Genomic DNA, 25,497 nt, shown 5'->3' with positions numbered 1-25,497 from the left:
GTCCCGGTAGACAGTGGCATGTGCCGAGAGATGGGCGAGTCTGAAATGTTGCGCTATCAGCAGGTGTAACTCAAGCATAAGTAGTTTAACATGTGAACGGACTGGTTTTGAGTTTCATGCGTTGGGTTTGTTGCTTTTGTGCTGTGTCATGAAGCAGTATGTTGCTGATGAGAGAGCACACGTCTTTTTTTTGTCTCTGTTAGAGTGTAAGTGCTTGTCTGTCAGTCACATTGTTAGCCTTTTCGGCTCTTGCGTAGTCAGAAATGTGATAGTTATCAGCGCTGGCTACTGAAAGGCTCATTGTGTTGGATTGTTCTCTTGTGGGACGATGATCTGGTTCAAAGAAGATGGTCAGCACAGAGAGGAACTTAATTAAGGGCTCAAAATGTTAAATTAATTCTACATTTTTTAGTAATTCTTATGTAAAACATTCATTTAGGCATTGAAATGTAAAAAATTAAGACTTTTGGAGCCTTCTGAAATGCTAGAACCTTCAACCAAATGCTTTCTGTAGCTGCATATCAGACCTACAGCAGCGTCGTGAAGTTATTTTGGCCCATTTCTCTCCAGAACTGTTTCAGCTCATGTATTTTTGGGATGTGTTGCTTGAAATGGCCGTTCCAGATCACCGCACAGCATTGCTGAGCTCACTTTTTGAATTTGCAGTTCTACCCAATAACATACCTTTTTTTTTTTTTTTTTTTTTTTTTATTAATACGTTTTATAAATTTTTTATTTAATAAATGATTTATTTTTTATTTTATTTTTACCTAAATAAATTAAGCCTATTTTGATTACCAGTTTTTTTGCAACCATTGTTTTATTTTAGTTTAGTTTAGTTTAGTTTAGTTAAGTTTAGTTTTACCTAAAGAAAATTAAGCCTATTTTGATTACCAGTTTTTTGCAACCATTATTTTATTTTATTTTATTTTATTTTATTTTATTTTATTTTACTTTACTTTAGTTTTACCTAAAGAAAATTACCACTTTTTTTGCAACCATTATTTTATTTTATTTTATTTTATTTATTATTTTATTTTATTTTATTTTACCTAAAGAAAATTAAGCCTATTTTGATTACCACTTTTTTGCAACCTTTATTTTATTTTATTTTTATTTTTATATTATTTTTATTTTATTTTATTTTGTTTTGTTTTGATTTTTGTTTTATTTTTTATTTATTTAGTTTTTCCAAAGAGAATTAAACCTATTTTGATTACCGTTTTTTGCAACCTTTATTTTATTTATTTATTTTTTTTACCTAAAGAAAATTAAGCCTATTTTGATTACCACTTTTTTTAAAACAAAAAATCATGCCTTTTTTTGCAACCAAATTCAAAATACCATAATGCAAAACATCACATGCCTATGTAATGCAAGAAGTATTTATATATTTTTTTATTGTATGTTAGTTAGTAGTTAGTTAGTATGTTAGTAAAAATTGTATTCTTTGATTATATTAGATAGATAGATTTAATTTATGCTAACTTTGAAAAAAATAATAAAAGAAAAATATATTTTAATGAAAAAAGTTTTCATTCAAAGTGTAATTAAAAAGTGAAATGTAGATGGATTATACAATAAACGTTTATTTTATGCCATAGCAGTAATGACAGTTTGTTTAATTTTCCTTTTTAATTGTAATGGAAAAACTCCCTTGCTCTTTCTCACTCTCTGCTTTCATGAAATTAACCTTTTTATTAACAGTAATCATCTCTAATCTGTCCACATTTAAATGTAAATGTGAGTCACATCCATTTGAAAGCTTCAGCAAAACCCTTCCAGCTTTTCCAGCTTGGCAGAAAGACTGAACGGCCTCAAATCATTTAGAACGGAGATTAAACACACACAGCACTGTACTCTCACACTCCTCCATACTAGCCATAGAAGTGCCCTAGTGTGTGTTTTCTGGCATGAGAGAGGCAAACACACGCTGCTCGGAGGGAAATGTGTCTCACTGAAGCGCAGCAGAGAGAAAGAAAGAGAGACAGCTCTCCTGAGTGCTTTTCCTTTCCCGCTCCTCCATTTCTTGCCGTTTTCTCGTGAAAGACCCACTCATTGTCTGCTTGATGACTGTTGTTTGTCGTTCGGGGTCTCGCGCTGTTTAGCCTGGAGGAGTGTCTGACGGCAAACGCCCATCTGTGTGTGTGTTTATGAGTTTGTGTGTTTACGAGAGTGTATGTTGAGGCTGTGTCAAGCACAGCTGTTTTTTCCACTCTGCGTAGTGCCACATGCAGATTCGAAATCGTTCTCTTTCTCTCTTCATCTCAGCTAATCGTGGTTTTTGTAAGTGACAGTAAGGAGCAAGATCAGTGAAGTGCATGAAAGAAGAAAATACTGAGCTACTGCTTTATCTTGATGTCAGTCTTTATCAGCCGATCATGTTGGCAGAAGAGTTTCCTCTCAAAAAACATTGCAAACTTTAGTTCCACTAAGTTTAAAAACGTATACACACTTTCTTGAACAGGTCACGCTAAAAACTTCACAAACTAGTCCACTTTAGTAGCGCCAAAGGGATTGTGGGTAATATTATCCTGAAGTACACAAACTTATGCACACTTTAAAAATCCATCGAATTCCTGCCACGTTTTTTTATGAGTAGAGTTTCCCCACAAAAAACATTGCAAAGTTTCGTAGCGCTAAAGGTTGTGAGTAATTGTGGGTAATATTAACAATTTGGTCGGTGCCTTTAAAAAGTACCAAGTTCGGTACCCAACCCTAGCGTCAGAAGATCGGATTCCTGACGTGTTTCTTTAATAGAAAAAAATTCCCTCCCTAAAAAATGTTGCAAACTTCCATAGTGCTGAGGGAATTGTGGGTAATATTAGCTTAAAATACAGAAATGTATGCACACTTCAAAAATCATGCTAAAAACTTCATAAACTAGTCCACTTTAGTAGCGCCAATGGGATTGTGGGTAATATTACCCTAAAGTACACAAACTTATGCACACTTCAAAAAATCCGTTGAATTCGTGCCACATTTTTTTTATGAGTAGAGTTTTCCCACAAAAAACATTGCGGAGTTTCGTAGCGCTAAAGGTTGTGAGTAATTGTGGGTAATATTAACAATTTGGTCGGTGCGCTTAAAAGTACCAAGTTCGGTACCCAACCCTAGCGTCAGAAGATCGGATTCCTGACGTGTTTCTTTAATAGAAAAAAATTCCCTCCCTAAAAAATGTCGCAAACTTCCATAGTGCTGAGGGAATTGTGGGTAATATTAGCTTAAAATACAGAAATGTATGCACACTTCAAAAATCATGCTAAAAACTTCATAAACTAGTCCACTTTAGTAGCGCCAGAGGGATTGTGGGTAATATTACCCCAAAGTACACAAACTTATGAACACTTCAAAAATCCAAAAACACAAAAAACATTGCATACTTTCAACTTTCATAGCGCTAAAGGGATTGTGGGTAATTTTAGCCTAAAGTACACAAACTTATACACATCAAAAATCCATCAGATTCCTGGCATGTTCTTGAACAAGTCACACTAAAAACATTGTAAACTAGTCCACTTTAGTAACGCCAAAGGGATTGTGGGTAATATTACCCTAAAGTACGCAAACTTATACACACTTTAAAAATCCATCGAATTCCTGCCATGTTTTTTACCAGTAGAGTTTTCGCACAAATACATTGTAAACTTTCGTAGCGCTGAAGGGATTGTGGATAATATAAGCCTAAGGTCTACAAACTTATACAAACGTCAAAAATCCATTGGATTCCTGGCATGTTTCTTGAACAGGTCACGTTTAAAACTTCGTAAACTAGTCCACTTTAGTAGCGCCAAAAGGGTTGTGGGTAATATTACCCTGAAGTACACAACACTTCAAAAATCCATTGGATTCCTAGTATGTTACTTTAACAGAAGAGTTTTCTCTAAAAAAACAACTTTTTTTTTTATCACTGGAGGGATTGTGGGTAATATCTGCCTAAAGTTTAGAAACTTATACCAACTTAAAAAAAAAATCCATACGATTCCTGGTATGTTTCTTGAACAGGTTGCGTTAAACTTTGCATACTAGTCTACTTAAGTAGTGCTAAAGGGATTGGGTTAATATTAATACTAAGGTGCACAAATGTATGCACACTTTGACAATTAGAAACAGTATGCCATTATGTAAGTTTGGTGTGCTGTTTTGCAACATACAGTTTCCAATATCACATACTATTTAGCATGGATATCCTGCTAATTTTAAATCAGGTTAAGCTAGTATCAGTACTGGTGATGTCATGGGGCATCCCATAATGCATTGCATGAGCCTTTTGTCTAATCTAATCTTTTCTTGTATCATTTTGCCTTAGAAGAAAAAGTCAATAGAAAACATCACGGACAGTCTACTCTTAAGTAGTGCAAAGGATTGTGGGTAACATTAGCCTGAAAATGTATGCCGTCCATGTTTGGGGTGCGTTTTTTTTTTCAATGTAGTATGATTTGGGCCTCTCCAATTCCATCTTCAAAACAATCTCTCTGCGGTAGACGAGTGTGTCCAGTGTGTGTGTGAAACAGATTAGGGTTTGTTTGTGTGTTCATGTCTAATTAAGTCCAATTAAGCTCTAATTTCACTCTAAATTGCGTTTGTATGTTAAACACACCCAACCAGCTGATTGAGTTAAAGCGTTCATGACATGACATCCAGCTGAACAGAGGTGAATTTCACAGCTCGCTCTTGTATTCGCTTTACGGTCATTCTTCATTTTCTGTCTTTCGGGCTATTTTGGTTAGTCTGATGTACTTCCCTGAGTCATTTCTGTTATTTCTCCCCCGCGATTCTTGTGCTGTTAGTCATGTGACTTTCAAAATGGTCTAAATTCTTTGTAAGTGTGTGACCTTAAGCAAAGTGGATTTGTGAATGAAGCGTACATCCTTTACTGTTTGCTGTTCCCTCGGCGGGGTGTTTGTTTCATTTACAGGATGTGCTCTTAATGTGTTCTGTTCTATTTAGGTTGCGGCCAGCCATTGTTCTACAGCGCCGTCATGTCTTACTGCTTTAGGGGAGAGAGAGAAAGAGAGAGAGAGCACAGAAAGATGATACAGCCTTTGCAAATCAAATCATTTGAAATCACATGGCTAACACCCTTACATTACTGTAGTTTGTGTCCTCGTCTCCCCTCCCTGCATCTCTTCTCATTTTGTTTCCTCTCCACTTGTCTCTTCAACTCTTTTTTCCTTTTGTCTTGTTTTCTTTTTTCCAGTCTTATCTTCTTGTCTCATCTTGTCTCCTCTTCTTTCATTTATCACATCTAGCTATAGATTGTTTTCTCTTCTCTCACCTCATCTCACCTTTTGATTCATCTTCACTTGTCTCCTCTCATCTAATCTTGTCTTGTCTTCTCTTTCCTCTTCTCTGCTTTTGTCTTATATTGTTTCCCCTCTTTTAGTCTCATCCTCCACTCATGTCATCTCACCTGAGTAGTTCTTCTGTCTTTTCGTCTCATCTCAGCTGAGCTCATCTTGTCTTATCTCATCTGTTTTCCTCATTGTGTCTCATCTCATCTCTCCTTTCGTCTTGTCTCAGCTCATCTAGTCTCATCTATTGTCTTTTCTTTTCATTGTCTCATCTCATCTCACCTCACCTCAGTTCACCTCATTCACTCAGTTCCTCTATTCTCATCTCGTCTCGTCTCATCTAGTGTCTTTTCTTTTCGTTATCTCTGATCTCACCTGGGTTCATCTCATCTCGCCTCACCTGAGATCCTCTCCTCTCTTTTCATCACGTCTTGTCTCATCTCGTCTCATGATATTTAATGTCTTTTCCTTTCACTGTATCTCATCTCACCTGGGGTCATCTCACCTCAATGCACCTTACCTTAGTTTGTCTTCTCTACTTTCGTCTCATCTCATCTTACCTGAGTTGTTCTTCTCTCCTGTGTCTTAGCTGTTCTTGTGTTGTCTCATCTAGTTTCTTCATCTTTCATCCTGTCTCATCTCACCCTACCTTGTTTCCTCTCATATCTCGTCTCACATTCACCTCACCTGAGTTTTTCTTTTCTCCTTTCATCTTGTCTTGTCTCATCTCGCCTTACTTTAGTTACTCTTCTCTTCTTTCTTCTCATCACATCTAGTGTCTTCCTTTCATTATTTTTCATCTCACCTCATCTCACCTGGGTTCACCTCCCCTAAGTGCATCTTTCCTGAGTTCCTCTTCCCTCCTTTCATCTCATCTCATCTCGTCTCATCTCACCTGAGTTTCTCTTCTCTCCTGTCTCGTCTTAGCTCTTCTCGGCTTGTCTCATCTAGTGTCTTTACCTTTCATCGTGTCTCATCTCACCTTACCTTGTTTCCTTTCCTCTCATCTCATCTCACATTCAGCTCACCTGGGTTCCTGTTCTCTTCTTTCATCTCGTCTTGTCTCATCTCACCTGATTTCCACTTCTCTCCTGTCTCGTCTTAGCTCTTTTTATCTTGTCTCATCAAGTGTCTTAACCTTTCATCGTGTCTCACCTCACTTTACCTTGATTCCTTTCCTCTCATCTCATCTCACATTCAGCTCACCTGAGTTCCTCTTCTCTTCTTTCATCTCATCTCATCTCATCTCATCTCACCTGAGTTTCTCTTCTCTCCTGTCTCGTCTTAGCTCTTCTCGGCTTGTCTCATCTAGTGTCTTTACCTTTCATCGTGTCTCATCTTACCTTAACTTGTTTCCTTTCCTTTCATCTCATCTCACATTCAGCTCACCTGAGTTCCTCTTCTCTTCTTTCATCTCGTCTTGTCTCATCTCACCTGAGTTCCACTTCTCTCCTGTCTCGTCTTAGCTCTTTTTATCTTGTCTCATCTAGTGTCTTTACCTTTCATTGTGTCTCACCTCACTTTACCTTGATTCCTTTCCTCTCATCTCATCTCACATTCAGCTCACCTGAGTTCCTCTTCTCTTCTTTCGTCTCGTCTCATCTCATCTCATCTAGTGTCTTTTCCTTTCATTTTCCTTTCACCTTTCATGAGGTGAGGTGAACCAGGGTTCACCTCACTTCAACTTTACCATAGTTCCTCTTTTCTCTCTTCGTTTCGATTAGTCTCATCTCACTTGACTTCCTCTTCTCTCCTTTTCTCGTCTCAGCTCTTCTCGTCTTTTGTCTCATCTAGTGACATCTTGCCTCCCTACTTCTTCACTCCCCTCCTTCAAATTGTCTCATCCAACCTTGTCTCCTGTTCTCTTCTCTAATTTCCCCACATCTTCGTTCCCCCTCATCTCGTTTACACTCTCCTCATCTTGTTTTCGCTCATTTTGTCTCATCTCGTCTAGACTCCTCTCCCCTCTTGTCTCTGCTCTGTTTCGGCCCATTTCCTTTGAAAACAATGGCTTTTGATTGAGCTGCAAGCTCTAAGAATCTGCTCTTGACATCCCAGTCTGTGGATCCGGTTAATCCCTTCAGGGATTTTATAGCTAATACAGACGGGAGAAGATGATCAGTAGCAAAAACGTCAGGCGGCGCATTTAATCTTTAGATGTCAAGTCGAACACTGGAAGCCTATGACTTCCAGCCAAATTAAACAAGTTGGTTTTATGATCTAACCGAACTTTAACCTCTTATATAGCAGTTAAATTCACTGAAACAAATAGCTGTTTTAACCTAAAAGATCATTATGTATAAGACCCTTACACATACACCTGACAAATGACATCTCCGCAGGATGATGTCATATACTTGTGTCAGCCTTGCTCTTGATATTCTACATCGCTTGGTTTTTTAAACTCGGTAACTTGAGTCACTGAGATTGCTTATCTCCATTGTGCCCTTGAGCAAAGCTATTTACTCTCGGGAACACCCGAGCGACTACTGTAAATCGCCTGAGATAAAAGCGCCCATGAAAGTGTAAAACGCAGCACTCGGATCAGGGTTCGTCTACAGAATGTGGGTGTGGGTTTGTGTCGGAAGAGACACATTTGCTTGCGCAGTAGATTAGGTGTGCCTACTTCGTGTCCCCAAAGATTAATTTCTTTTGATTCTGCAAATAGTACATTCGTGGTCCAAGGCTCTTTCATGACATGTGTTGACTAAATCCATATCAGTAGTTCCACAGAAGGAAGGAGATTGTGGAATTTGATGGCTCGACAGAAACAGTGTTAGAGAGAAAGGAAAAAGCGAGGTTAGTTTGTGTTTGTTTGCCCCAAAAACCAGTCAGAAGTTAAAGTTCAAAGTATAAAGCTGCGTCATCATTTTCTTTGCCGTTCCAACACGTTTTAATGTAAATAGTTTGTATAATGTGTAAAATAATGCTGTGTGCGAACAGTGAAGATTCTAGATAAACAAAAGATTGTTAGATATATTATTGTTAACAACAGCTTGAATTCCAGTTCTTTTCGAAAGCACAAAATAGTCATGAAATGCGTTTTTGAATCTGTCTTGGAGCAGTAAAGGTTGTAGAAGTGTCAAACAAAAAGGCCTGTTCACACTAAGGATGATAACTGTAAAGATAACAATAAAAGTATTTCTAAAAACGTTTTTTTTTTTGAACGATAAAAACATTGACAAATCAATCAGTCTGCAAGTGTGGGGCCTAATATAGCTATCTTTATAGTAGTGCTGTCAATTTATTAATATAACGATAAATGCCCAGAAAAGCGATATACTTGGAATCACTTTCAGAACGATTTTTTTTTTTAAAACATTGACACCCAATCAGAATCAATCCTGCTATAACGAGTTTGAAAATGTAAAGCTGGTGTGGACGCTAATATAGTTATCTTTATAGTAGTGCTGTCAATTGATTCAAAAATAATAATTGCACTTTTTTTTAATTAATTGCACTATTTTATAGTTATTCTTGGGCCTTTAGATGTTCAAAAAACGTGAAACTTAGGAAACTTATAAGATAAGGATAAAGATATAATTCTAAAAATCTATAAGAATAGGAGAGTCCACATCACAGCTATAACGATAAAGGCACAGAGAAACGATATCATTGGAATCACTTTCAGAACGATTTTTTTCCAGCTGATGAGCGATCAAAACATTGACACCCAATCAGAATCAATCCTGCTATAACGAGCTCGAGAATTTAAAGCGGCAGGCACGCTGGTGCGGACGCTAATATAGCTATCTTTATAGTAGTGCTGTCAATCAATTAAAAAAACAAACAAATTAATCGCAATCAAACTACTTTATAGTTATTCGTTCTTGGGCCTTTAGATGTTCAAATGGCACAAAACGTAGAAAACTTACGAGAACACTAAAGTTTACAATTTTGTTCCTGTCTGGCACTGTTTTGAACTTTACAAACAGCAACTTATTTTAAATAAATTAAAAATTTTGAAAAAGTAACTTTGACTACAAAATTCTTTGCTTTATTACTTTCTTTACGTCTTTAATTGCGTTTTTAACATCTTTTATTACATATTTACGCTGTTAGTTATCAACATTTAGACATTTTTAAATACATTTAGATATTCATTTTTTTTTTTCTTCATTTTATTTATTTTTTTTTTATTTTCATTTTAGCAACTCTTTGTTGTTACATAAAGTGTGCTTTTTCCAACCAGTAAAGTATTTCTAACAAAGATATTGTAGTTGTGAATATTGTAATAGTAGATTTTTTTCCTCAAAACATTAATGCATTATTATGTATTATACACAAGCAAAGTTGCCAAGTTTTTCACGGCTTAGAGGGATAGTTCACCCAAAAATATCAATTTTTAATTTTTGGTTGAACTATCACTTGAAATAAGATTTGTTTGCTTCCACTGTTCTTTTTTCTTCTGCAATGCAAAGCAGACAACAGAATATCTTTGAAGACCATTTGAATGCACTTGGCAAGATGTAGGTGTTTGGCATTTGTGTTAATTTCATGCTGTGTTAATTTGCCGTGTTAACGGCATTATTGATCTCTTTTTCCGGCCGAGTGCCCATGTGCCGAAAGGGCTTGTTGATTTTGGGTTGTGATTGTCTTCAGTCAGAAGAGAAGTTTTGTACTACACTGTAAAAAAAAAAAAAACACAATTTGTTGAGTCAACTTAAAATAATTTGTTACCCTGCTGCCTTAACATTTTAAGCTCAACTCAAATAAGTTTAGTCAACTTGAAATATTAAGTTGTACTAAGTGACAACTTAGATATTTGAGTTGACTAAACAAACAATTTGGTTTGTTACCCAGCAGCCTTGAAATTTTAGGTTGGATCAACTCAAATATCTAAGTTTACTAAACTTTTTTTTTTTTACAGTGACAAGTTTATTGTTAAGAATGAGAATCAGAAAGAGCTTTTATTGCCAAGTATGCTTGCGCATACTAGGAATTTGTTTTAGTGTCATTAGCTTCCAGTGCACAGAGACAACAACAACATACAGACAATAAACATAAGATGAGAATAAATACACATGTGTAAACATAAATTGACAAAAATTAGAAAAATAAATTTAAAAATAAATAAATAAGTGGTATGTACAGTTGTGCTATAGATGACAGAATAGAATAGAAAGAGGTAGAGATGCAGGGATGTGCTATGATGGGGGTGGTAACTAATAAATAAAAAGTTATTGCACATTATATTGCACAGTTGGGGGGAACATTTAACTGTTCATAAGGAGAATTGCCTGGGGGAAGAAACTGTTCTTGTGCCTGGTTGTCCTGGTGTTTGGGGCTCTGCAGCGCCAGCCAGATAGTAAAAGTTCAAAGAGATGATGACTTGGATGTGAGGGGTCCAGAGTGATTTTCTGAGCTCTTTTCCTCACTCTGGATGAATACAGTTCTTGAAGGGTTCATATAAGTTCAAAAAAATAAAGAAGAGCTACTTATCTTAAACATGTTTTAAGCCAATCAGAACGTAATTGCTTTTAAAAATTCATTTTAGGTATATTGTGTGTTTATTTGGACTCTACGGTTGAAATTTAGCATTAAGTTATGACTGAATGTACGAAATGTTTATGATTTTAAATAGCAAACAATAGTATTTGAAATTTCAAGTCCAATTTTGTTTGCACATCCTGCCGTTCTCATGAAACAGGGCCTGACTAAATTTGAATAAAGTTTGTATGAAGTTCAAAAGTGCAAATCATTTATGAATCTAACTTTTACATACATCTCCCATGCATTTGTTTACTTGAGAAAATTTGCATAGAAATGACTTTACTCACAAATTGCAAACAAAATTGTTCTGTCTCAAAACAACTTGGTTAACATTTAGCTTGCCATGGGTTAAACATAGGTATATGTTAGTTTTCTACATCCTTTAGATGTATTTTATCAGTTCAAATGAAGCAACATAAGTTATTAGAGACTGTTCGAATGTGGCTTGTGCACCTAATATTGTGTTAACAAGTTAATTTGAGAGTGCATTGTGTGATAATTGGACGTTATTGATCTTCCAGGCTGATGCTTGTGTGCCAAACAGTCTTGTTGATTTTCAGCTGTGAAATGCGTTTTGGCACTGTTGCGTGCTAATTATGTTCTTTTCTCTGTTTCTTTCTTTCTGTGTGTGTGTAGACTTGCTGAACGGAGCGCAGGAGAAATGCGAACTCCCCTCGCTTGACGGGTTTCCGCATTGTGAAGGGAAGTTGAAGGTGAGCGTTTCTTTCCCACTCTCTGATCCAGCTCTCTGAGGAAAGCTTCTCGATCTGAGTCACTCTGTAATTACTTTGGGCTGTCGCTGTCCTGTGACGGCTTCTCATCTGTTGGACTTTATTTAGAAACCATTTCCATCCCGAATCCCGGCAGATAGATTTTTTGAATTAAAGACTCTCTGCGGGACGTTCCCCGTTACAGACAGAGAGATATCGATTGTTTTGAGACACATTTGAAAGCTTTTAATGGCTTTTGCGTTATTTATGAGCAGAGTGCTTGTGTTGTTACTAAAGCTGGTAAGAATTATAAGCTTTGGGAAAAGATAGAAAGGAAAATAATGATTAGGAGGACAATAATAAAAATGTGGTTTGCTAAAAGTCGCTAAAATAGCAGAATAAAAACTCTAATATAATAAATTCTGATAATAGATGATCTATTTGATATATAAATATAAATAATAAATGTATATTTTAATGTAAAAACGCTTTTTCACCATAAATGTTAATGTAGCTTAAGTTTATAATTATTTTTTACTTTATTTTTATGGTTAATTAATAATGTATTTATTATAATAAATTATTAATATTATTATTATTAATACATTTGCACAGTAAAAGTAATTTATGTTGTTGCCAGGCTGGAGATTATAATTTTATAATTTTTTTATTATTATTATTATTATTATTATTTGTAAAAAAATATATAATATATATCTTTATTATACATAAATATAACTAATAAATGTATCTTTTAATTTAAAACATTTTTTCAAACAAACCTTTGTGCACAATTTGATATAGTTTAGATTTATTATTCTTGTCTACTTTGAGATTTAATTTATGCTTTAAAATGAGTTTTACTTTATGAATTTTACTTTATGAAATAAAATATAAAATATAAAATAATAACAAAATAAAATAATAATATAATAATACTTAACTAAAAATAAATAACTAATAATAACTAATAATTAAAAAAATAACAAAATACAATACTTTTATATTATATAATAATATATAATAAAATTTTATATATAATAATAAAACTTATTGCTAAATTAAATAACAAATTAGAGTATTATATATATATATATATATATATATAAACAAAATAAACAAAAATTAAAAAATTAAAACCCATTTTCTCAAAGTCTTTATGCACAATTTGATATAGTTTAGATTTATAATTGTTTTCTACATTAAGATGTTTATTATACTGATAAACTTAAAATAAACAAAATAAAATAATAATAATATAACAGTGCTTAATATATATATATATATATATATATATATATATATATATATATATTTTTTTTTTTTTTTTTTTTAAATATATATTTATATGAAAATTATATTTTTAAAAAAAATATATATATGAATATAATTATGAATACAAATGTATTTTTATATTAATAAAATAAAAATAACAAAATAATAATTTTAATAATAATATAATTTTACATACGTACACGTGTGTGTGTATAAAATAAAATAATGGGATAATTAATATTAATAATAAATGAAATAATTATGTGCATTGTGTATTATTTTGTATGTTTATAAATAAAAAACAACTTTATTAATTAATATTTGTTAATAAAATGAAAAACAAAATAATATACTTAAAATTATTAATAAATTGCTAACAAAATAAAATACAATAAATGTGATTTTTTATATATATATATATATATATAAATATATATATGTGTGTATATATATATATATATATATATATATATATATACACACACATATATATATACACATACATTTTTAATACATCTCTTAATATTTCTAATACTTAGTCTTTTGCGTTCACGTGGCTGGGGTGTTTTGTCACGAGGCCTCAGAAGTTTCAGATTTTTCAAATCCTTTAAAGAATTCAGAGTTTGAGTTTTACCATGTGGTAATGCTTTTTCCTTCCTGGTACACCACTTTTCTTAATGACCTCACCTGATACTCAGAACGAGTCCCTCTGAGTTTTCACAGCACGTTGATGTAGCGGCCAGACGGGGCATATTACCTGGGATTTAACATCAAGCAGAACACACCGAAGCGGGTCGGCCTTTTCAGTCAGATCAGACCCGAGCTTGGCCTCGTCTCAATAATCACGGGTCCTTTCGTGTAGAGCTCATGGAAATTCCTGCGATATGGAAATCCCCTTAAAATCACACAGAATTAAAACCAAAATGTGACAACAGTAACAGCGAGAACAGCCTGACTGAGTTGTTTGACTTTAGCCTGGAGGCTTAAAACGTCTCAGAACTGTTTTGTTTATCCGTTAAACCAAAGCACTAACGAGAAAAATCTAGCAGAAGAGGCTGTGATTTAAAATTGGGCTTTTAAAGGATTAGTTTGAAGGTCAACGTGTCAAGTTTTATCCAAATGTTTGGCTATGTATGCACCGAAACAGTTTTCAAAAAATAAATAAATAAAATTAGAGAGAGAGAAAGAGTTTAGGATAAAATGATCCCTTTCCATTAATACATCCATGTAAATTAAAAATAAATTTAAATAAAATAAAAAATACAAAATTAATGAATTAATAGTAAATTAATAAATTATGCCCTTACCTTGCAAATCATTTACCTTTTGTTCAATCAACTTTCTGTAATTAATTTGATCCATTTGGTTCTTCATTTTCAACGTTTTCTAATGTATCATCTTTATATGAATCAGAGATTTTCTCATCAAGTGCTGACTCATTAAAAACGCACGGACGGCATCTTTCTCAGAAACCGATCGATAAGTGTGATCTGAACCACACGCTGCGATCAATAAATCCCTCTCCGTCCTAGAGAGAGTCTCACTGTGAGAAGAAATTGGATACAGGAAGAGGAAACCAATGTTTTATTTTTCTGAAGGTTACGCTGATCTTAGAAGTTCAAAATATCCTGGCAAAACTTTGACAGGAAATAAAACTGCAAACTTGACAGACAACTTCCTGCACAACTGCTTATCAGATCAGCTGTGGATTTTATATACTTGGTAGTTTCACAAAAACACTGAGGTTTGTTTGTATCGTTACTTTTTTACTTATCTGATATAAACCAACATGACTTTTGTTTCTTCATCTACAGTGGATGAAGGACATGTGGCGTTCGGACCCCTGCTACGGCAACTATGGAGTGGACGGATCCACCTGTTCGTTCTTCATTTATCTGAGTGAGGTAAGACATGACCAAAAAAAGGTGCTTTAAAAGAATAGTTCATCCAAAAATGAAAATTTACTGAAAATGTACTCTCACTCAGGCTATCCAAGATGTAGATGAGTTTGTTTCTTCATCAGAAATTTAGCATCACTTGCTCACCAGTGGATGCTTTGCTTCTAAGATCAGTGAATGGGTGCCGTCAGAATGAGAGTTCAAGCAGTTTATAAAAACACAATAATCCAACAAAATCCAACATTAAGACTTTTTTTTGGCTTTTTTGCCTTCATTGTGATCAGGACAGATCATACAGGACAGAAAGCGAAGTGGGAGAGAGAGAAGGGGGCGGGATCGGGAAAGGTCCTCGAGATGGGATTCGAACTCGGGACGCCCGTAGTGCAACTGTGCTGCATGTTGGCGCACTACCCACAAGGCTATCGGCACCAACTAACATTAAGTCGTTTTTAACTTCAAACTGTTACTGCAATACGAATCCTCTGTCCATAATATTGCTTTCCCCAGAGAAAAAGACATCTCGTCTGAATCAGGAGAGAAATATGCACAGATCAAGCACAGTTTGCAAGCAAAAAAAGTTCAAAACAAATATTATAAATGTAAGGATTATAAAGAAAATTTATTTGCGCAAGTAGATTACATACCAAGTCAGTGGAAAAATGCAAATGCATGCAAATTTGCACCAGGAAACGCGATTGCCGGAAACACACAATCACTCTATAGTGCCTCAATTCACGCAAGTTCAAAAATTTCAAGTCAAACAGAAAATTCGCATGATGCGTTGTCATGCAAGCTGTTGTCATCCTGTTGCATCAGAAATTTTGTTTTTTACATTATTTTATTTGCACGATATTGCAGTGGAGTAGCGCAGTGCAAATATTTGCTTCGTGAATTTACAGAATTTACAAAGCTTTCTGCTTTTAAGGATGTTAATTGATGGACTGGAGTGGTGTGGATTACTTGTGGATTATTGTGATGTTTTTATCAGCTGTTTGGACTTTCATTCTGACGGCACCCATTCACTGCAGTGGATCTAGTGGTTAATGGGGTCCTGTTATGCTCTTTTTCAAAGTCTTGATTTTGTTTTGGGGGTGTACTAGAGCATGCTCTCATGCTTGGTGGTTCGAAAAACACATTATTTTTCAAATAAATTACATTATTACAATACATTTCTCCCAGCCTGGCACAAATGGTTCGATTAGTTACGGGTTTGATGAAGGCCCGCCTTCCGGAAAATGAAATGTGTTGTGATGGGTGAACAGCTTAGACGGTGTTTCAGTACTGCCATGCCCCTTGTCAAAGCAGTTGGCACAAGCTAGATTAAAGTGATTCTCACGTTTTAAATATAGATATTTTTCTTACAAAAACGCATCGATTCGCTACAGGAGGCCTTTATTGACCCCTCTGGAGCCATGTGAGGCACTTTTCATTATGGGTGGATGCACTTTATTGGACTTGTTTTGGACTGATAAACAGAAACACCCATCTATGACGTTCTAAAGCTTGGGAGTACCAGGATCAATTTTAATATAACTCCGATTGCATTTGTCTGAAAGAAGGAAGTCATATTAGTTTTTGTTTGTATGGTGAAAGCAGTTAGAGCAGTTGTCTCGGGAACACGTCCGTGTTTGATAATAGTGACTCGTTAATCGGTCGCTATTGCAAACACTGGTTTATAGTGTATAAGAACCCGCTGCAAGTAACTGTACGAAGACTAGGGTTGAGTTTAGGTAGTTTTAACATTTAGTTAGAGGGAATTGTTTATTCCAGTTTTATTCTCCTCAAATATTTTTGGAAGATTTAATAGCCTTCTGTTTGATTTGAAAATGACCTCGAAAATTGACGAATTTGTTAGTGCTCCGTCGGAAGACTTATTAAATAATTTCACTAAGGATCAACTAATAGAACTTGCAGGCCACTGTGAAATTAATTTGGTAAGCCAAGACAAACGTCTAAAAGATAACGTTAAATTATTGGTAAAAACTGAATTAATTAAACATGGAATTTTAGCGTCTCAGCTTTCAGACAATTTGTCTGATTTAGTTGATGTCACGTCTACAATGTCGCATTTAACATTTGATCAACATAAACACTATTTCGGTCGGACCATGAGGTCAAAACGTCCGACAGAAGCAAGTTTAACTAATAATGAAATCTAAATAAACAAACAAAACAAGAAGCGGGAGCAGGCCACACCACGCCAACACAGCCCCAACATTTATGGCAGGAAGAACAGGTGGAGATCGTTCACTTGATGAGTCTCCTGGCCCCGCCCACTGGCCGGCTGTAGTAGGGAGAACCGGAGACCCGTCACAAAACGCATCAATTCGCTACTGGAGGCCTTTATTATGGATAGATGCACTTTATTGGACTTGTTTTGGACTGATGAACAGAAACACCCGTCTATGCCGTTCTAAAGCTTGGAAGTGCCAGGATAAATTTTAATATAACTCCAATTGCATTCGCCTGAAAAGAAGTCATATACATCTAGGATGCATGGAGGGTGAGTAAATAATACACTACAGTAGTGTTGGGTTAGATCGCCAGTGTTTATACCCGTTCGTTGAAGCGTCTCAGAGGCGGCTCTCCACGCTGCATCGTTAAAGTTAGGCTAATCCCCACCTCGTCCCTACCCACCCCCCAACCATTCAAATTTCAGTGGGCGGGATTTGTTTTAATGATATTCTAATTTGCCGTGTTATGACATCATAGCATCCAGAAAACAAACACTGTAGTCCAAAGGAGCTGTTTGTTGTAGTTCTTGAAAAGGGATTTTTTAAAACGAAAGATTTTCCTTTGAAGTGAACTTTGAGGTTTGTAATTTTGTAGATGTTTTTTATACCCAAACATACACACCGCATACTGACTAAAATTCAAAAGGTGGCAATATGACCCCTTTAAGAAAAAATGCAATACTTAATGTCTCTAAACCTGAATGGAAAAACAAACTCATCTACATCTTGGATGGCCTGTGGGTGAGTGCATTTCCAGCAAATTCGTTGTGGGGTGTACTGTACCTTTAAGACTTTTTAAATGATATGGTATCATGTCTAGTAAACCTCGTTAAAATGGCCTTGACATTATTAGCAGAGTGTGGTTTCGGCATACAGGAAGTTTGGTTTTGTGAATGGCTCCCAGTGCCATAGTAAACACATGATGCTCTATAAAACGCAAAAGATGCGACGCGTGAAATGTGACAAAATCGTAAAAATGCAGCTTATAATTCATTTTGAGTGCTTAATGACTTCCAAATGAATTTCTGTGGAACAATCAGTTAAATTAATGGGTGTTTCATAATAACCACACTGTATTTTAGTGTGTGTGTGTGTGTGTGTGTGAACATCTGAAATCCATTAGAAAGAGCTGCACGTACAGCATCACCATGGTGACGTGCATATATTTCCATATCAACTGTCTTGTTCTCTTTGGCCGTCAATGTGTAATTTAAAAACTGATCAGGTAGTTAAATGAGCTGACTAATATGTAAACATGCAAGACTTCCCAGAGAAATGGGATGTAGTATGTCAACAAGATCTGTTTCCACGGTCTACCGGTTTATATCTGATTGTTAGCACTGAGGCATGCTAACTCACTGTTTTTGCGTGTGTTAGGTTGAAAACTGGTGCCCTCGCTTGCCATGGAGGATCAAGAATAGTGCTGATGAAGCCGACAGAAATGCACAGGTCAGTGTGTGTGAAAGGACAAAATTGTCCTCAGAATGTGCTAAAATGTCCATAAAATATGACGTAAAATTAATTCATTAAAAGTAAATAAAGTACTGAGTTAATGTATTTTTAATAAAAATAAAACTGCGCACATTTGTAAAAATTAAAAAAGCTTCCATAAATACATTTATAAAAAATGAAACAAAAATTAAAATGTAATTAAAGCAAATAAAAAATTGCATTTTATAAATTAGTGAAATTTTTTTTTAATGAAATTAAAAATAAATTAAATAAAAAATAAAATACAATGTAATGTAATGTTCATATCATAAGTTAATAAATTATTCAAAACCGTTTCCAGAAAAATATGGTGAATACAAGTTAAAATCAAATATCAATTAAAAATTAATTAAATAATTAAAAAATACAGATAAAAAATTAATAAATTATAATAATAAAAAATAATAAAATCTCTCCCATAAATATACAAAAATAACAAAATATTAAAATAAAGATAGATAAACAAATATTTAATGTATTAAAATAAAAATAAGTATTAAGATTAAAAAAATTAAACAATTAAATAATTTAAAAAACAATACATTTAAAATAGTCTCTAGAATATGACAACACTTCCATAAAATATATAAAAATAACAAAGTATTAAAATAAAATAAATATTTAACATATTAAAATAAAAATAAGTGTTAAAAAATGTAATTAAAAAAGATATTTTATTGAAATTAAACTTATCATATATATGTATATATATCATAAATTAATAAATTCAAAATAGTTTCCAGAATATGACAAAACTTCTGTAAATACATCCATAAAAAATACAATGAATACAAGTTAAAATCAAATAACAATTAAAAATGAATTCAATTTAAAAAAATAAAAAAAAACATATTAATAAAAATGTATAAATTAGTTAAAATAATCTCTGGAATATGACAACAATTCTATTAATATACAAAAAAAAAAAAAAAAAAAAAAAAAAAAAAAAACTAAATATTGAAATAAAATAAATAAATATTAAATGCATTATTTAAAATAGTCTCTAGATGACAGCATGTCCATAAATATATAAAAATAACAAAATATTAAAATAAAATAAAATAAAATAAAATAAATATTTAACATTTAAAATCAAAACAATTGTTAATAAAAAGTGTAATTATTTTTTTTTATTATTGAAATGAAACATACATATCATAAATTAATAAATTCAAAATAGTTTCCAGAATATGACAAAACTTCCATAAATACATCCATAAAAAATACAGTGAATACAAAAATCAAATATTAAATTCAAATCTAATATCAATTAAAATGAATTCAATTAAAAAAACATAGTACAAAAAAATTATAAATTATTTAAAATAATCTCTGGAATATGACAACAATTCCATACAAAAAACTAAATATAGAAATAAAATAAATAAATAAATAAATATTAAATGCATTATTTAAAATAGTCTTTAGAAGACAACATGTCCATAAACACATAAAAATAACAAAATATTAAAATAAAATAAAATAAATTTTAAACATATTAAAATAAAGTGTTAAAAAGTGTAATTAAAACTTTTTTTTATTGAAATGAAACATACATATAATAAATTAATAAATTCAAAACCAGAATATGACAAAACTTCCATAAATACATCCATAAAAAATACAGTGAATACAAAAATCAAATATTAAATTCAAATCAATTATCAATTAAAAATGAATTCAATAAAAAACACATATTAAATAATCTCTGGAATATGACAACAATTCCATTAATATACAAAAAAAAACAAAAAAAAAAAACTAAATATTGAAATAAAATAAATAAATAAATAAATATTAAATGCATTATTTAAAATAGTCTCTAGATGACAACATGTCGATAAACATAACAAAATATTAAAATAAAATAAAATAAATATTAATCATTAAAATAAAAAATGTGTTAAAAATATAATTAAAATATAAGGATTTTTTGATTGAAATAAGTCAGTTTCCTGAATATGACAACATTTTTTAGAAATACATTCGTAAAAATACAGTAAATACGAGTTGATATTAAATATCAGTTAAAAATTTAAAAAATACTAAGTAATGTAAAATAGTCTCTAGAATATGACAAAACTTCCATAAATATATAAAAATAACCAAATATTAGAAATAAATAAATATTAAACTTATTCAACTAAAAATATTTCTTAAAACAAATACGTTGTTAAAAATGTATAAATTAATTAAAAAAATAAATTATTTAAAATAGCCTCTAGAATATGGTAACATTTCCCTAAATATATAAAAACATCTAAATATTCAAATAAAAGTAAATAAATGTTTAACATTTAAAATCAAAAATAATTAAACTAGTCATAAATAGCACGGGTATATTTATAGCAATACATTGTATGGGTCAAAATGATCAATTTTTCTTTTATGCCAAAAATCATTAAGATATTAAGTAAATTTCCTACCGTAAATATATCAAAACTTAATTTTTGTTTAATAATATGCATTGCTAAGAACTTCATTTGAACAACTTTAAAGGTGTTTTTCTCAATTTTTTTTTTTTTTCCTAACAAACCATACATCAATGGACAGCTTCGACATGATGTATAAATCTCAACAAAATATTAAAATAAAATTAAATAAATATTAAACATTAAAACATAAAATAAAGCAAAAAGCAAAATGTTGAAATGTATATATTTTAGGCATTTTAGAGAGGTTTTCTTTTATGGCTAGTGTTTGGATTAGTGTGTTATCATTAAAACGATCTTGTCTCAGACCTGTCCTCTGTCCTCATTTAGCTGTGTGAATGTGCAGCTCTTTCAGAGGTTTAACCACAGCTTTCACTATTTCTCTTTTCACAATGTGATTTAGTTAATAAGAGAGAAAAAAAACAGAAAGAGAAAGCTTCATGTGACAGACCAACAAGCTCACTGCAACTCAAACAAACTGTTGTGTGTTTATTTTGGCTCAGACGGAGATCCGCACGAGTTTCGACGAGCTGTATCGCGTGATGTCGCGGCGCGAGGAGTTTCGCTGGATGATGCTGCGGATCAAGCGCATGGAGGAGCCGTGGGTCAGCGCCGTCCGCTCCCTCGCCACCAAACAAAACCTCCACAACCACAAGCGCAAAAAGGTGAGAAATACGGGAACGGCAATTTTGAGCGAACGTGTCGTTCAGCTGGTTCTTTCTTTTCCGAATGAATAACTCACAGGAATGCAAATAGACAGACTTTCCCAGAAGCATCTTTGACTTCCTCTTTCACCTGCAGTCAGCCGGCGCAGCGGGACCCAAAACCGCACACACGCGTCTCTCTAGAGATCGCCTGATGTCAAGCCTGAAATAACCTCGCTTGTTTAAAGCTTAAAGCTTGTCACGGTTACCCATAATCTTCTGCTGATACTCATCCCCCACACAAATGTGGCTGCGTATGAGTCCCTTGACACATTAATACTAAAACAAGCGATGTGAATAAAAATGTATGAATATGAGGCGTGCAGATACTGACGTGACAGAGATTTTTAAATACTGCAACCCACAGGCTTTCACCCAGAATGCAACATTCTCTTAGAGTTTACTTCCTCAAGATAGGTGTATTTAAGATGTTTAAGGACAAAAAACATGTTGGCAATTATGTGAGCCATTTTAGGCAAATATTAATCTGTAAATTTTATGAAATCAGACTTTTTGATCAGGAAACGTGCTTCGTAATGAGTTTTGTGTGAATAATATTAAAAAAAGTAATGAAATAAAAATACTTAATTAATTTTTTATTTGCATTTGCATTATAGAAAATTATTTAATATTATATTTATTTATATGTATTATTAATATTATGTATTATTAATACAGTCAAAATGATTTAATGCTTTTATTATATTATAAAATATTGAGTCTTTAATATATTTGAAATAATACACACACACTTTTTTTTATATATTGTATATTTTTTATATTAGAATATTAAGATTATTTAATTACTAGTAAAAATCACTACTTATTTTACTGTTTTTAATATATTACAAGTTATATGTAATATAGTTTGTATATATTTTGTTTATATTTTTGTTTTATATATAATATTAGAATATTTTAGATGATTATTTACCGTTGCTTATGTCAAAGCGCTGTCAATAAAATGTGAGTTTTATTTTTTTTTTATTATTTATTAATGTAATAAAAAAAAGATTGTAAAGTTAAAATAAAAAAAATAAAAAAAGTACTGTTTTGTACATAATATGTATAATTTGTATGTATTTTGTATATATTTTTGTTTTTATAGATTATATTAGAGTATTTTAGATAATTTACTGTTGATTGTCAAAACACCATCAATTAAATGTTTCATTATTTTTTTTATTTATTAATGTAATAATCAAAGTTTTTTTGTAGTTAAAATGTAAAAAAATATATATATTATTAGTAAAATAATAACAAATATAATTTTACATTTTTTTTCTAAAACTATTAATATAAAAATAAATAATATGATTTAATTGCAATATCATTTAATTAATACTCAATTTTAGAGTGATTTTATTTAAATATTATAATTTATTCATTAGAACATTATATTTATTAGAACAATATTTTCTGTTGCTTTTTCAAAAGAGCCTCAATAGTGAATAACAATAATAATTAATAATAATAATACATTTTTATATTTTGCATTAAGACATTTAGCAGACGCTTTTATCCAAAGCAACTTACAAAAGAGGACATTTTTAACTAATATTTTTATTAAGTATTTTTAATTACTAAAACTACATTTTAAACAATTTTTATTAAAATAGTTTTATTTATATGTTAATTTAAATATTTTATTGCAATAAAATGTGTCTTACATAAAATCCGTAAAATAATATTTACCCTTTTTTTCTTGTATATTTTTATTTTTATTTTTATTTTTATTTTAGATCCTTGTGCACCTGGGTCTCCTGACGAAGGAGTCTGGTTTTAAGATCGCGGAGAACGCGTTCAGCGGCGGTCCTCTGGGCGAGCTGGTTCAGTGGAGTGACCTGATCACCACGTTGTATCTGCTCGGACACGACATCCGCATCTCCGCGTCTCTCGCCGAGCTCAAGGAGTGAGTCTCTGACCGCGTCTCTGTCCTCAGTACTCAATTCAGTTCCTTTCACTGCCATCTAATTCAATTCTGTCTCTCCAGGATCATGAAGAAGGTCATGGGCAACAAGTCCAGCTGCCCGACAAAGGGAGATAAAATTGTGGAGCTCATCTACATAGACATCGTGGGTCTGGCTCAGTTCAAGAAGACTCTGGGCCCGTCCTGGGTCCATTATCAGTAAGTCCACCTCACGTTTGTGGTTTAGTGTGAAGTATTTCGTTAACACCCGTCCGGACGTGGCCGTGACCTTTCCCTGACACAGTTTCTTCAGCTCGGTTGAGAAACGCGACACTGAGGCGTTATTGAGCGCATAAGCCGTTTGAAATGAGTCTGAACCTGATCTCCTGATTTTATCTTCGTCTTCAGACTCTCCTTGGGGTCGATCCCATCCGCTGTGAATCCGAGCTGTTATTCCAGCCAAGATTTGGTTTATCGAGTAATCAGGGTCGTCTGACCTTATATAATCCGTTTGCTAATGAACAACTTCCTCTAGTGTTAGAAACGTCTTAGTTTACTACAGTCACATTTATAACCTCTTTATATAAAAATGTGTCAGATTGTTCCAAAAATAATTAACAAAAAAAAAGTACAAAATAGAATAATTGTCAATAATTGTTCTTGTTTCGGATGCCAAATTTATAACCCCTGTGTGTACAGATTCATCAGCGTCTGCTGAAAAGAAATTTTTCATAGTTATGTTTTAATTTTAGTCATTTTTAAAAACTACAAAAATTATGAAGTTCTAACTGAAATTCTGATTTTAACTAAAGTCATATTATTAAAATAAGTAAAACATGTATTGTAGTATTTGTTTTTTTAATTTCAGCAATTAAAAAAAAAAAACTACCAACAAAAAAAAGTTTCGAAAGTAGTTTTTGTTGGGAAAATGTGCTTAAAAAATGCCAAAATGCAAATAATAATAATAATAATAATATAATTAATAATTTATTAATAATAATAATAATAATAATAACAATGTAATATAATAGCAATAATAATAATAATTATTATTATTATTATTTCTATTAATAATAATAATATTCAATTTTGACTTATTGTTTCTTGTATTAGTGATGGTATTTCACCACAGAAAAGTAAAATAATGTATTACAATATTAAATTATGTGTATTTTGTGTTTTAATTATACAATTTCAAAAGTACAAAAAAATGTATTACAGCCTTTGTTTTTTTTTTATTTCAGAAAAAAAAAAAACTACCAAGAGAAAAATAAAACATAAAATCAAAAGTACCAGATTTTTTTTCCATCCAAAGTAAAGTTTTTGTTGGAAAAATGTGATTAATTGTCATTAAAAAATGCCAAAATGCACATAATAATAATAATAATAATAATAATAATAATAATATTATTATTATTATTATTATTATTATTATTATTATTATTATTATTGCTATTATTATTATTATTATTATTATTATTATTGTTATTAGTAATATTATTATTACATTTTGACTGTTTTTCTTATGTTAGTGATGGTATTTCACCACAGAAAAGTAAGAAAAATATTGTAGTACAGTTTTAAATTTTTTTTATTACATGTTTTGATTACAAAAGATTCAAAAGTTAAAAAAAAAAAAATAGTATTTTTTTTTTACTTCAGTATTTAAAAAACAAACAAACAAAAAATGAATAAATAATAAAATCAAAAGTACCACATTTTTCCATCAAAAGTAACGTTTTTATTGAAAAAAAGTTATTAATTGTCACAAAAAAAACTCCCAAAATTTATAATAATAATAAACTAATAATAATAATAATGTAATTAGTAATAATAATAATAATAGTTGTTATTATTATTATTATTGTTATTGCTATTAGTAATGTTATTATTCAATTTTGACTTAAGTCTTTTCTTGTATTAGTGATTGTCAAATTCATAATTAAAATAAGAAAAATACTGTGCTATAGTATTTTTAACAAAATATTTTTTTTAAACCATAAGTGACACTTTTTAACCCAATGTCAGGTTTTCAGTGAAAAATTTTGTCATGGAAA

General features: G+C 32.0%; 1 protein-coding gene across 1 annotated transcript in view; it reads left to right on the top strand.

The window, feature by feature from the left end:
- The window catches only part of mgat5 (alpha-1,6-mannosylglycoprotein 6-beta-N-acetylglucosaminyltransferase), a 97,037-nt gene that overhangs the window by 41,833 nt on the left and 29,707 nt on the right, over positions 1-25,497 (top strand). The window contains exons 4-9 of the mRNA XM_051094355.1: positions 11,424-11,500; positions 14,587-14,676; positions 18,282-18,353; positions 21,331-21,492; positions 23,274-23,443; positions 23,525-23,659. Coding sequence (XP_050950312.1) covers positions 11,424-11,500; positions 14,587-14,676; positions 18,282-18,353; positions 21,331-21,492; positions 23,274-23,443; positions 23,525-23,659 — 706 coding nt within the window. The remainder of the gene's footprint in view (positions 1-11,423; positions 11,501-14,586; positions 14,677-18,281; positions 18,354-21,330; positions 21,493-23,273; positions 23,444-23,524; positions 23,660-25,497) is intronic.

The sequence above is a fragment of the Labeo rohita genome, chromosome 22 (assembly GCF_022985175.1).
Source record: "Labeo rohita strain BAU-BD-2019 chromosome 22, IGBB_LRoh.1.0, whole genome shotgun sequence".
Classification (NCBI taxonomy): Eukaryota; Metazoa; Chordata; class Actinopteri; order Cypriniformes; family Cyprinidae; genus Labeo; species Labeo rohita.
The sequence above is the reverse complement of the archived record's forward strand: the minus strand, read 5'-3'. Positions and strand labels throughout refer to the sequence as shown.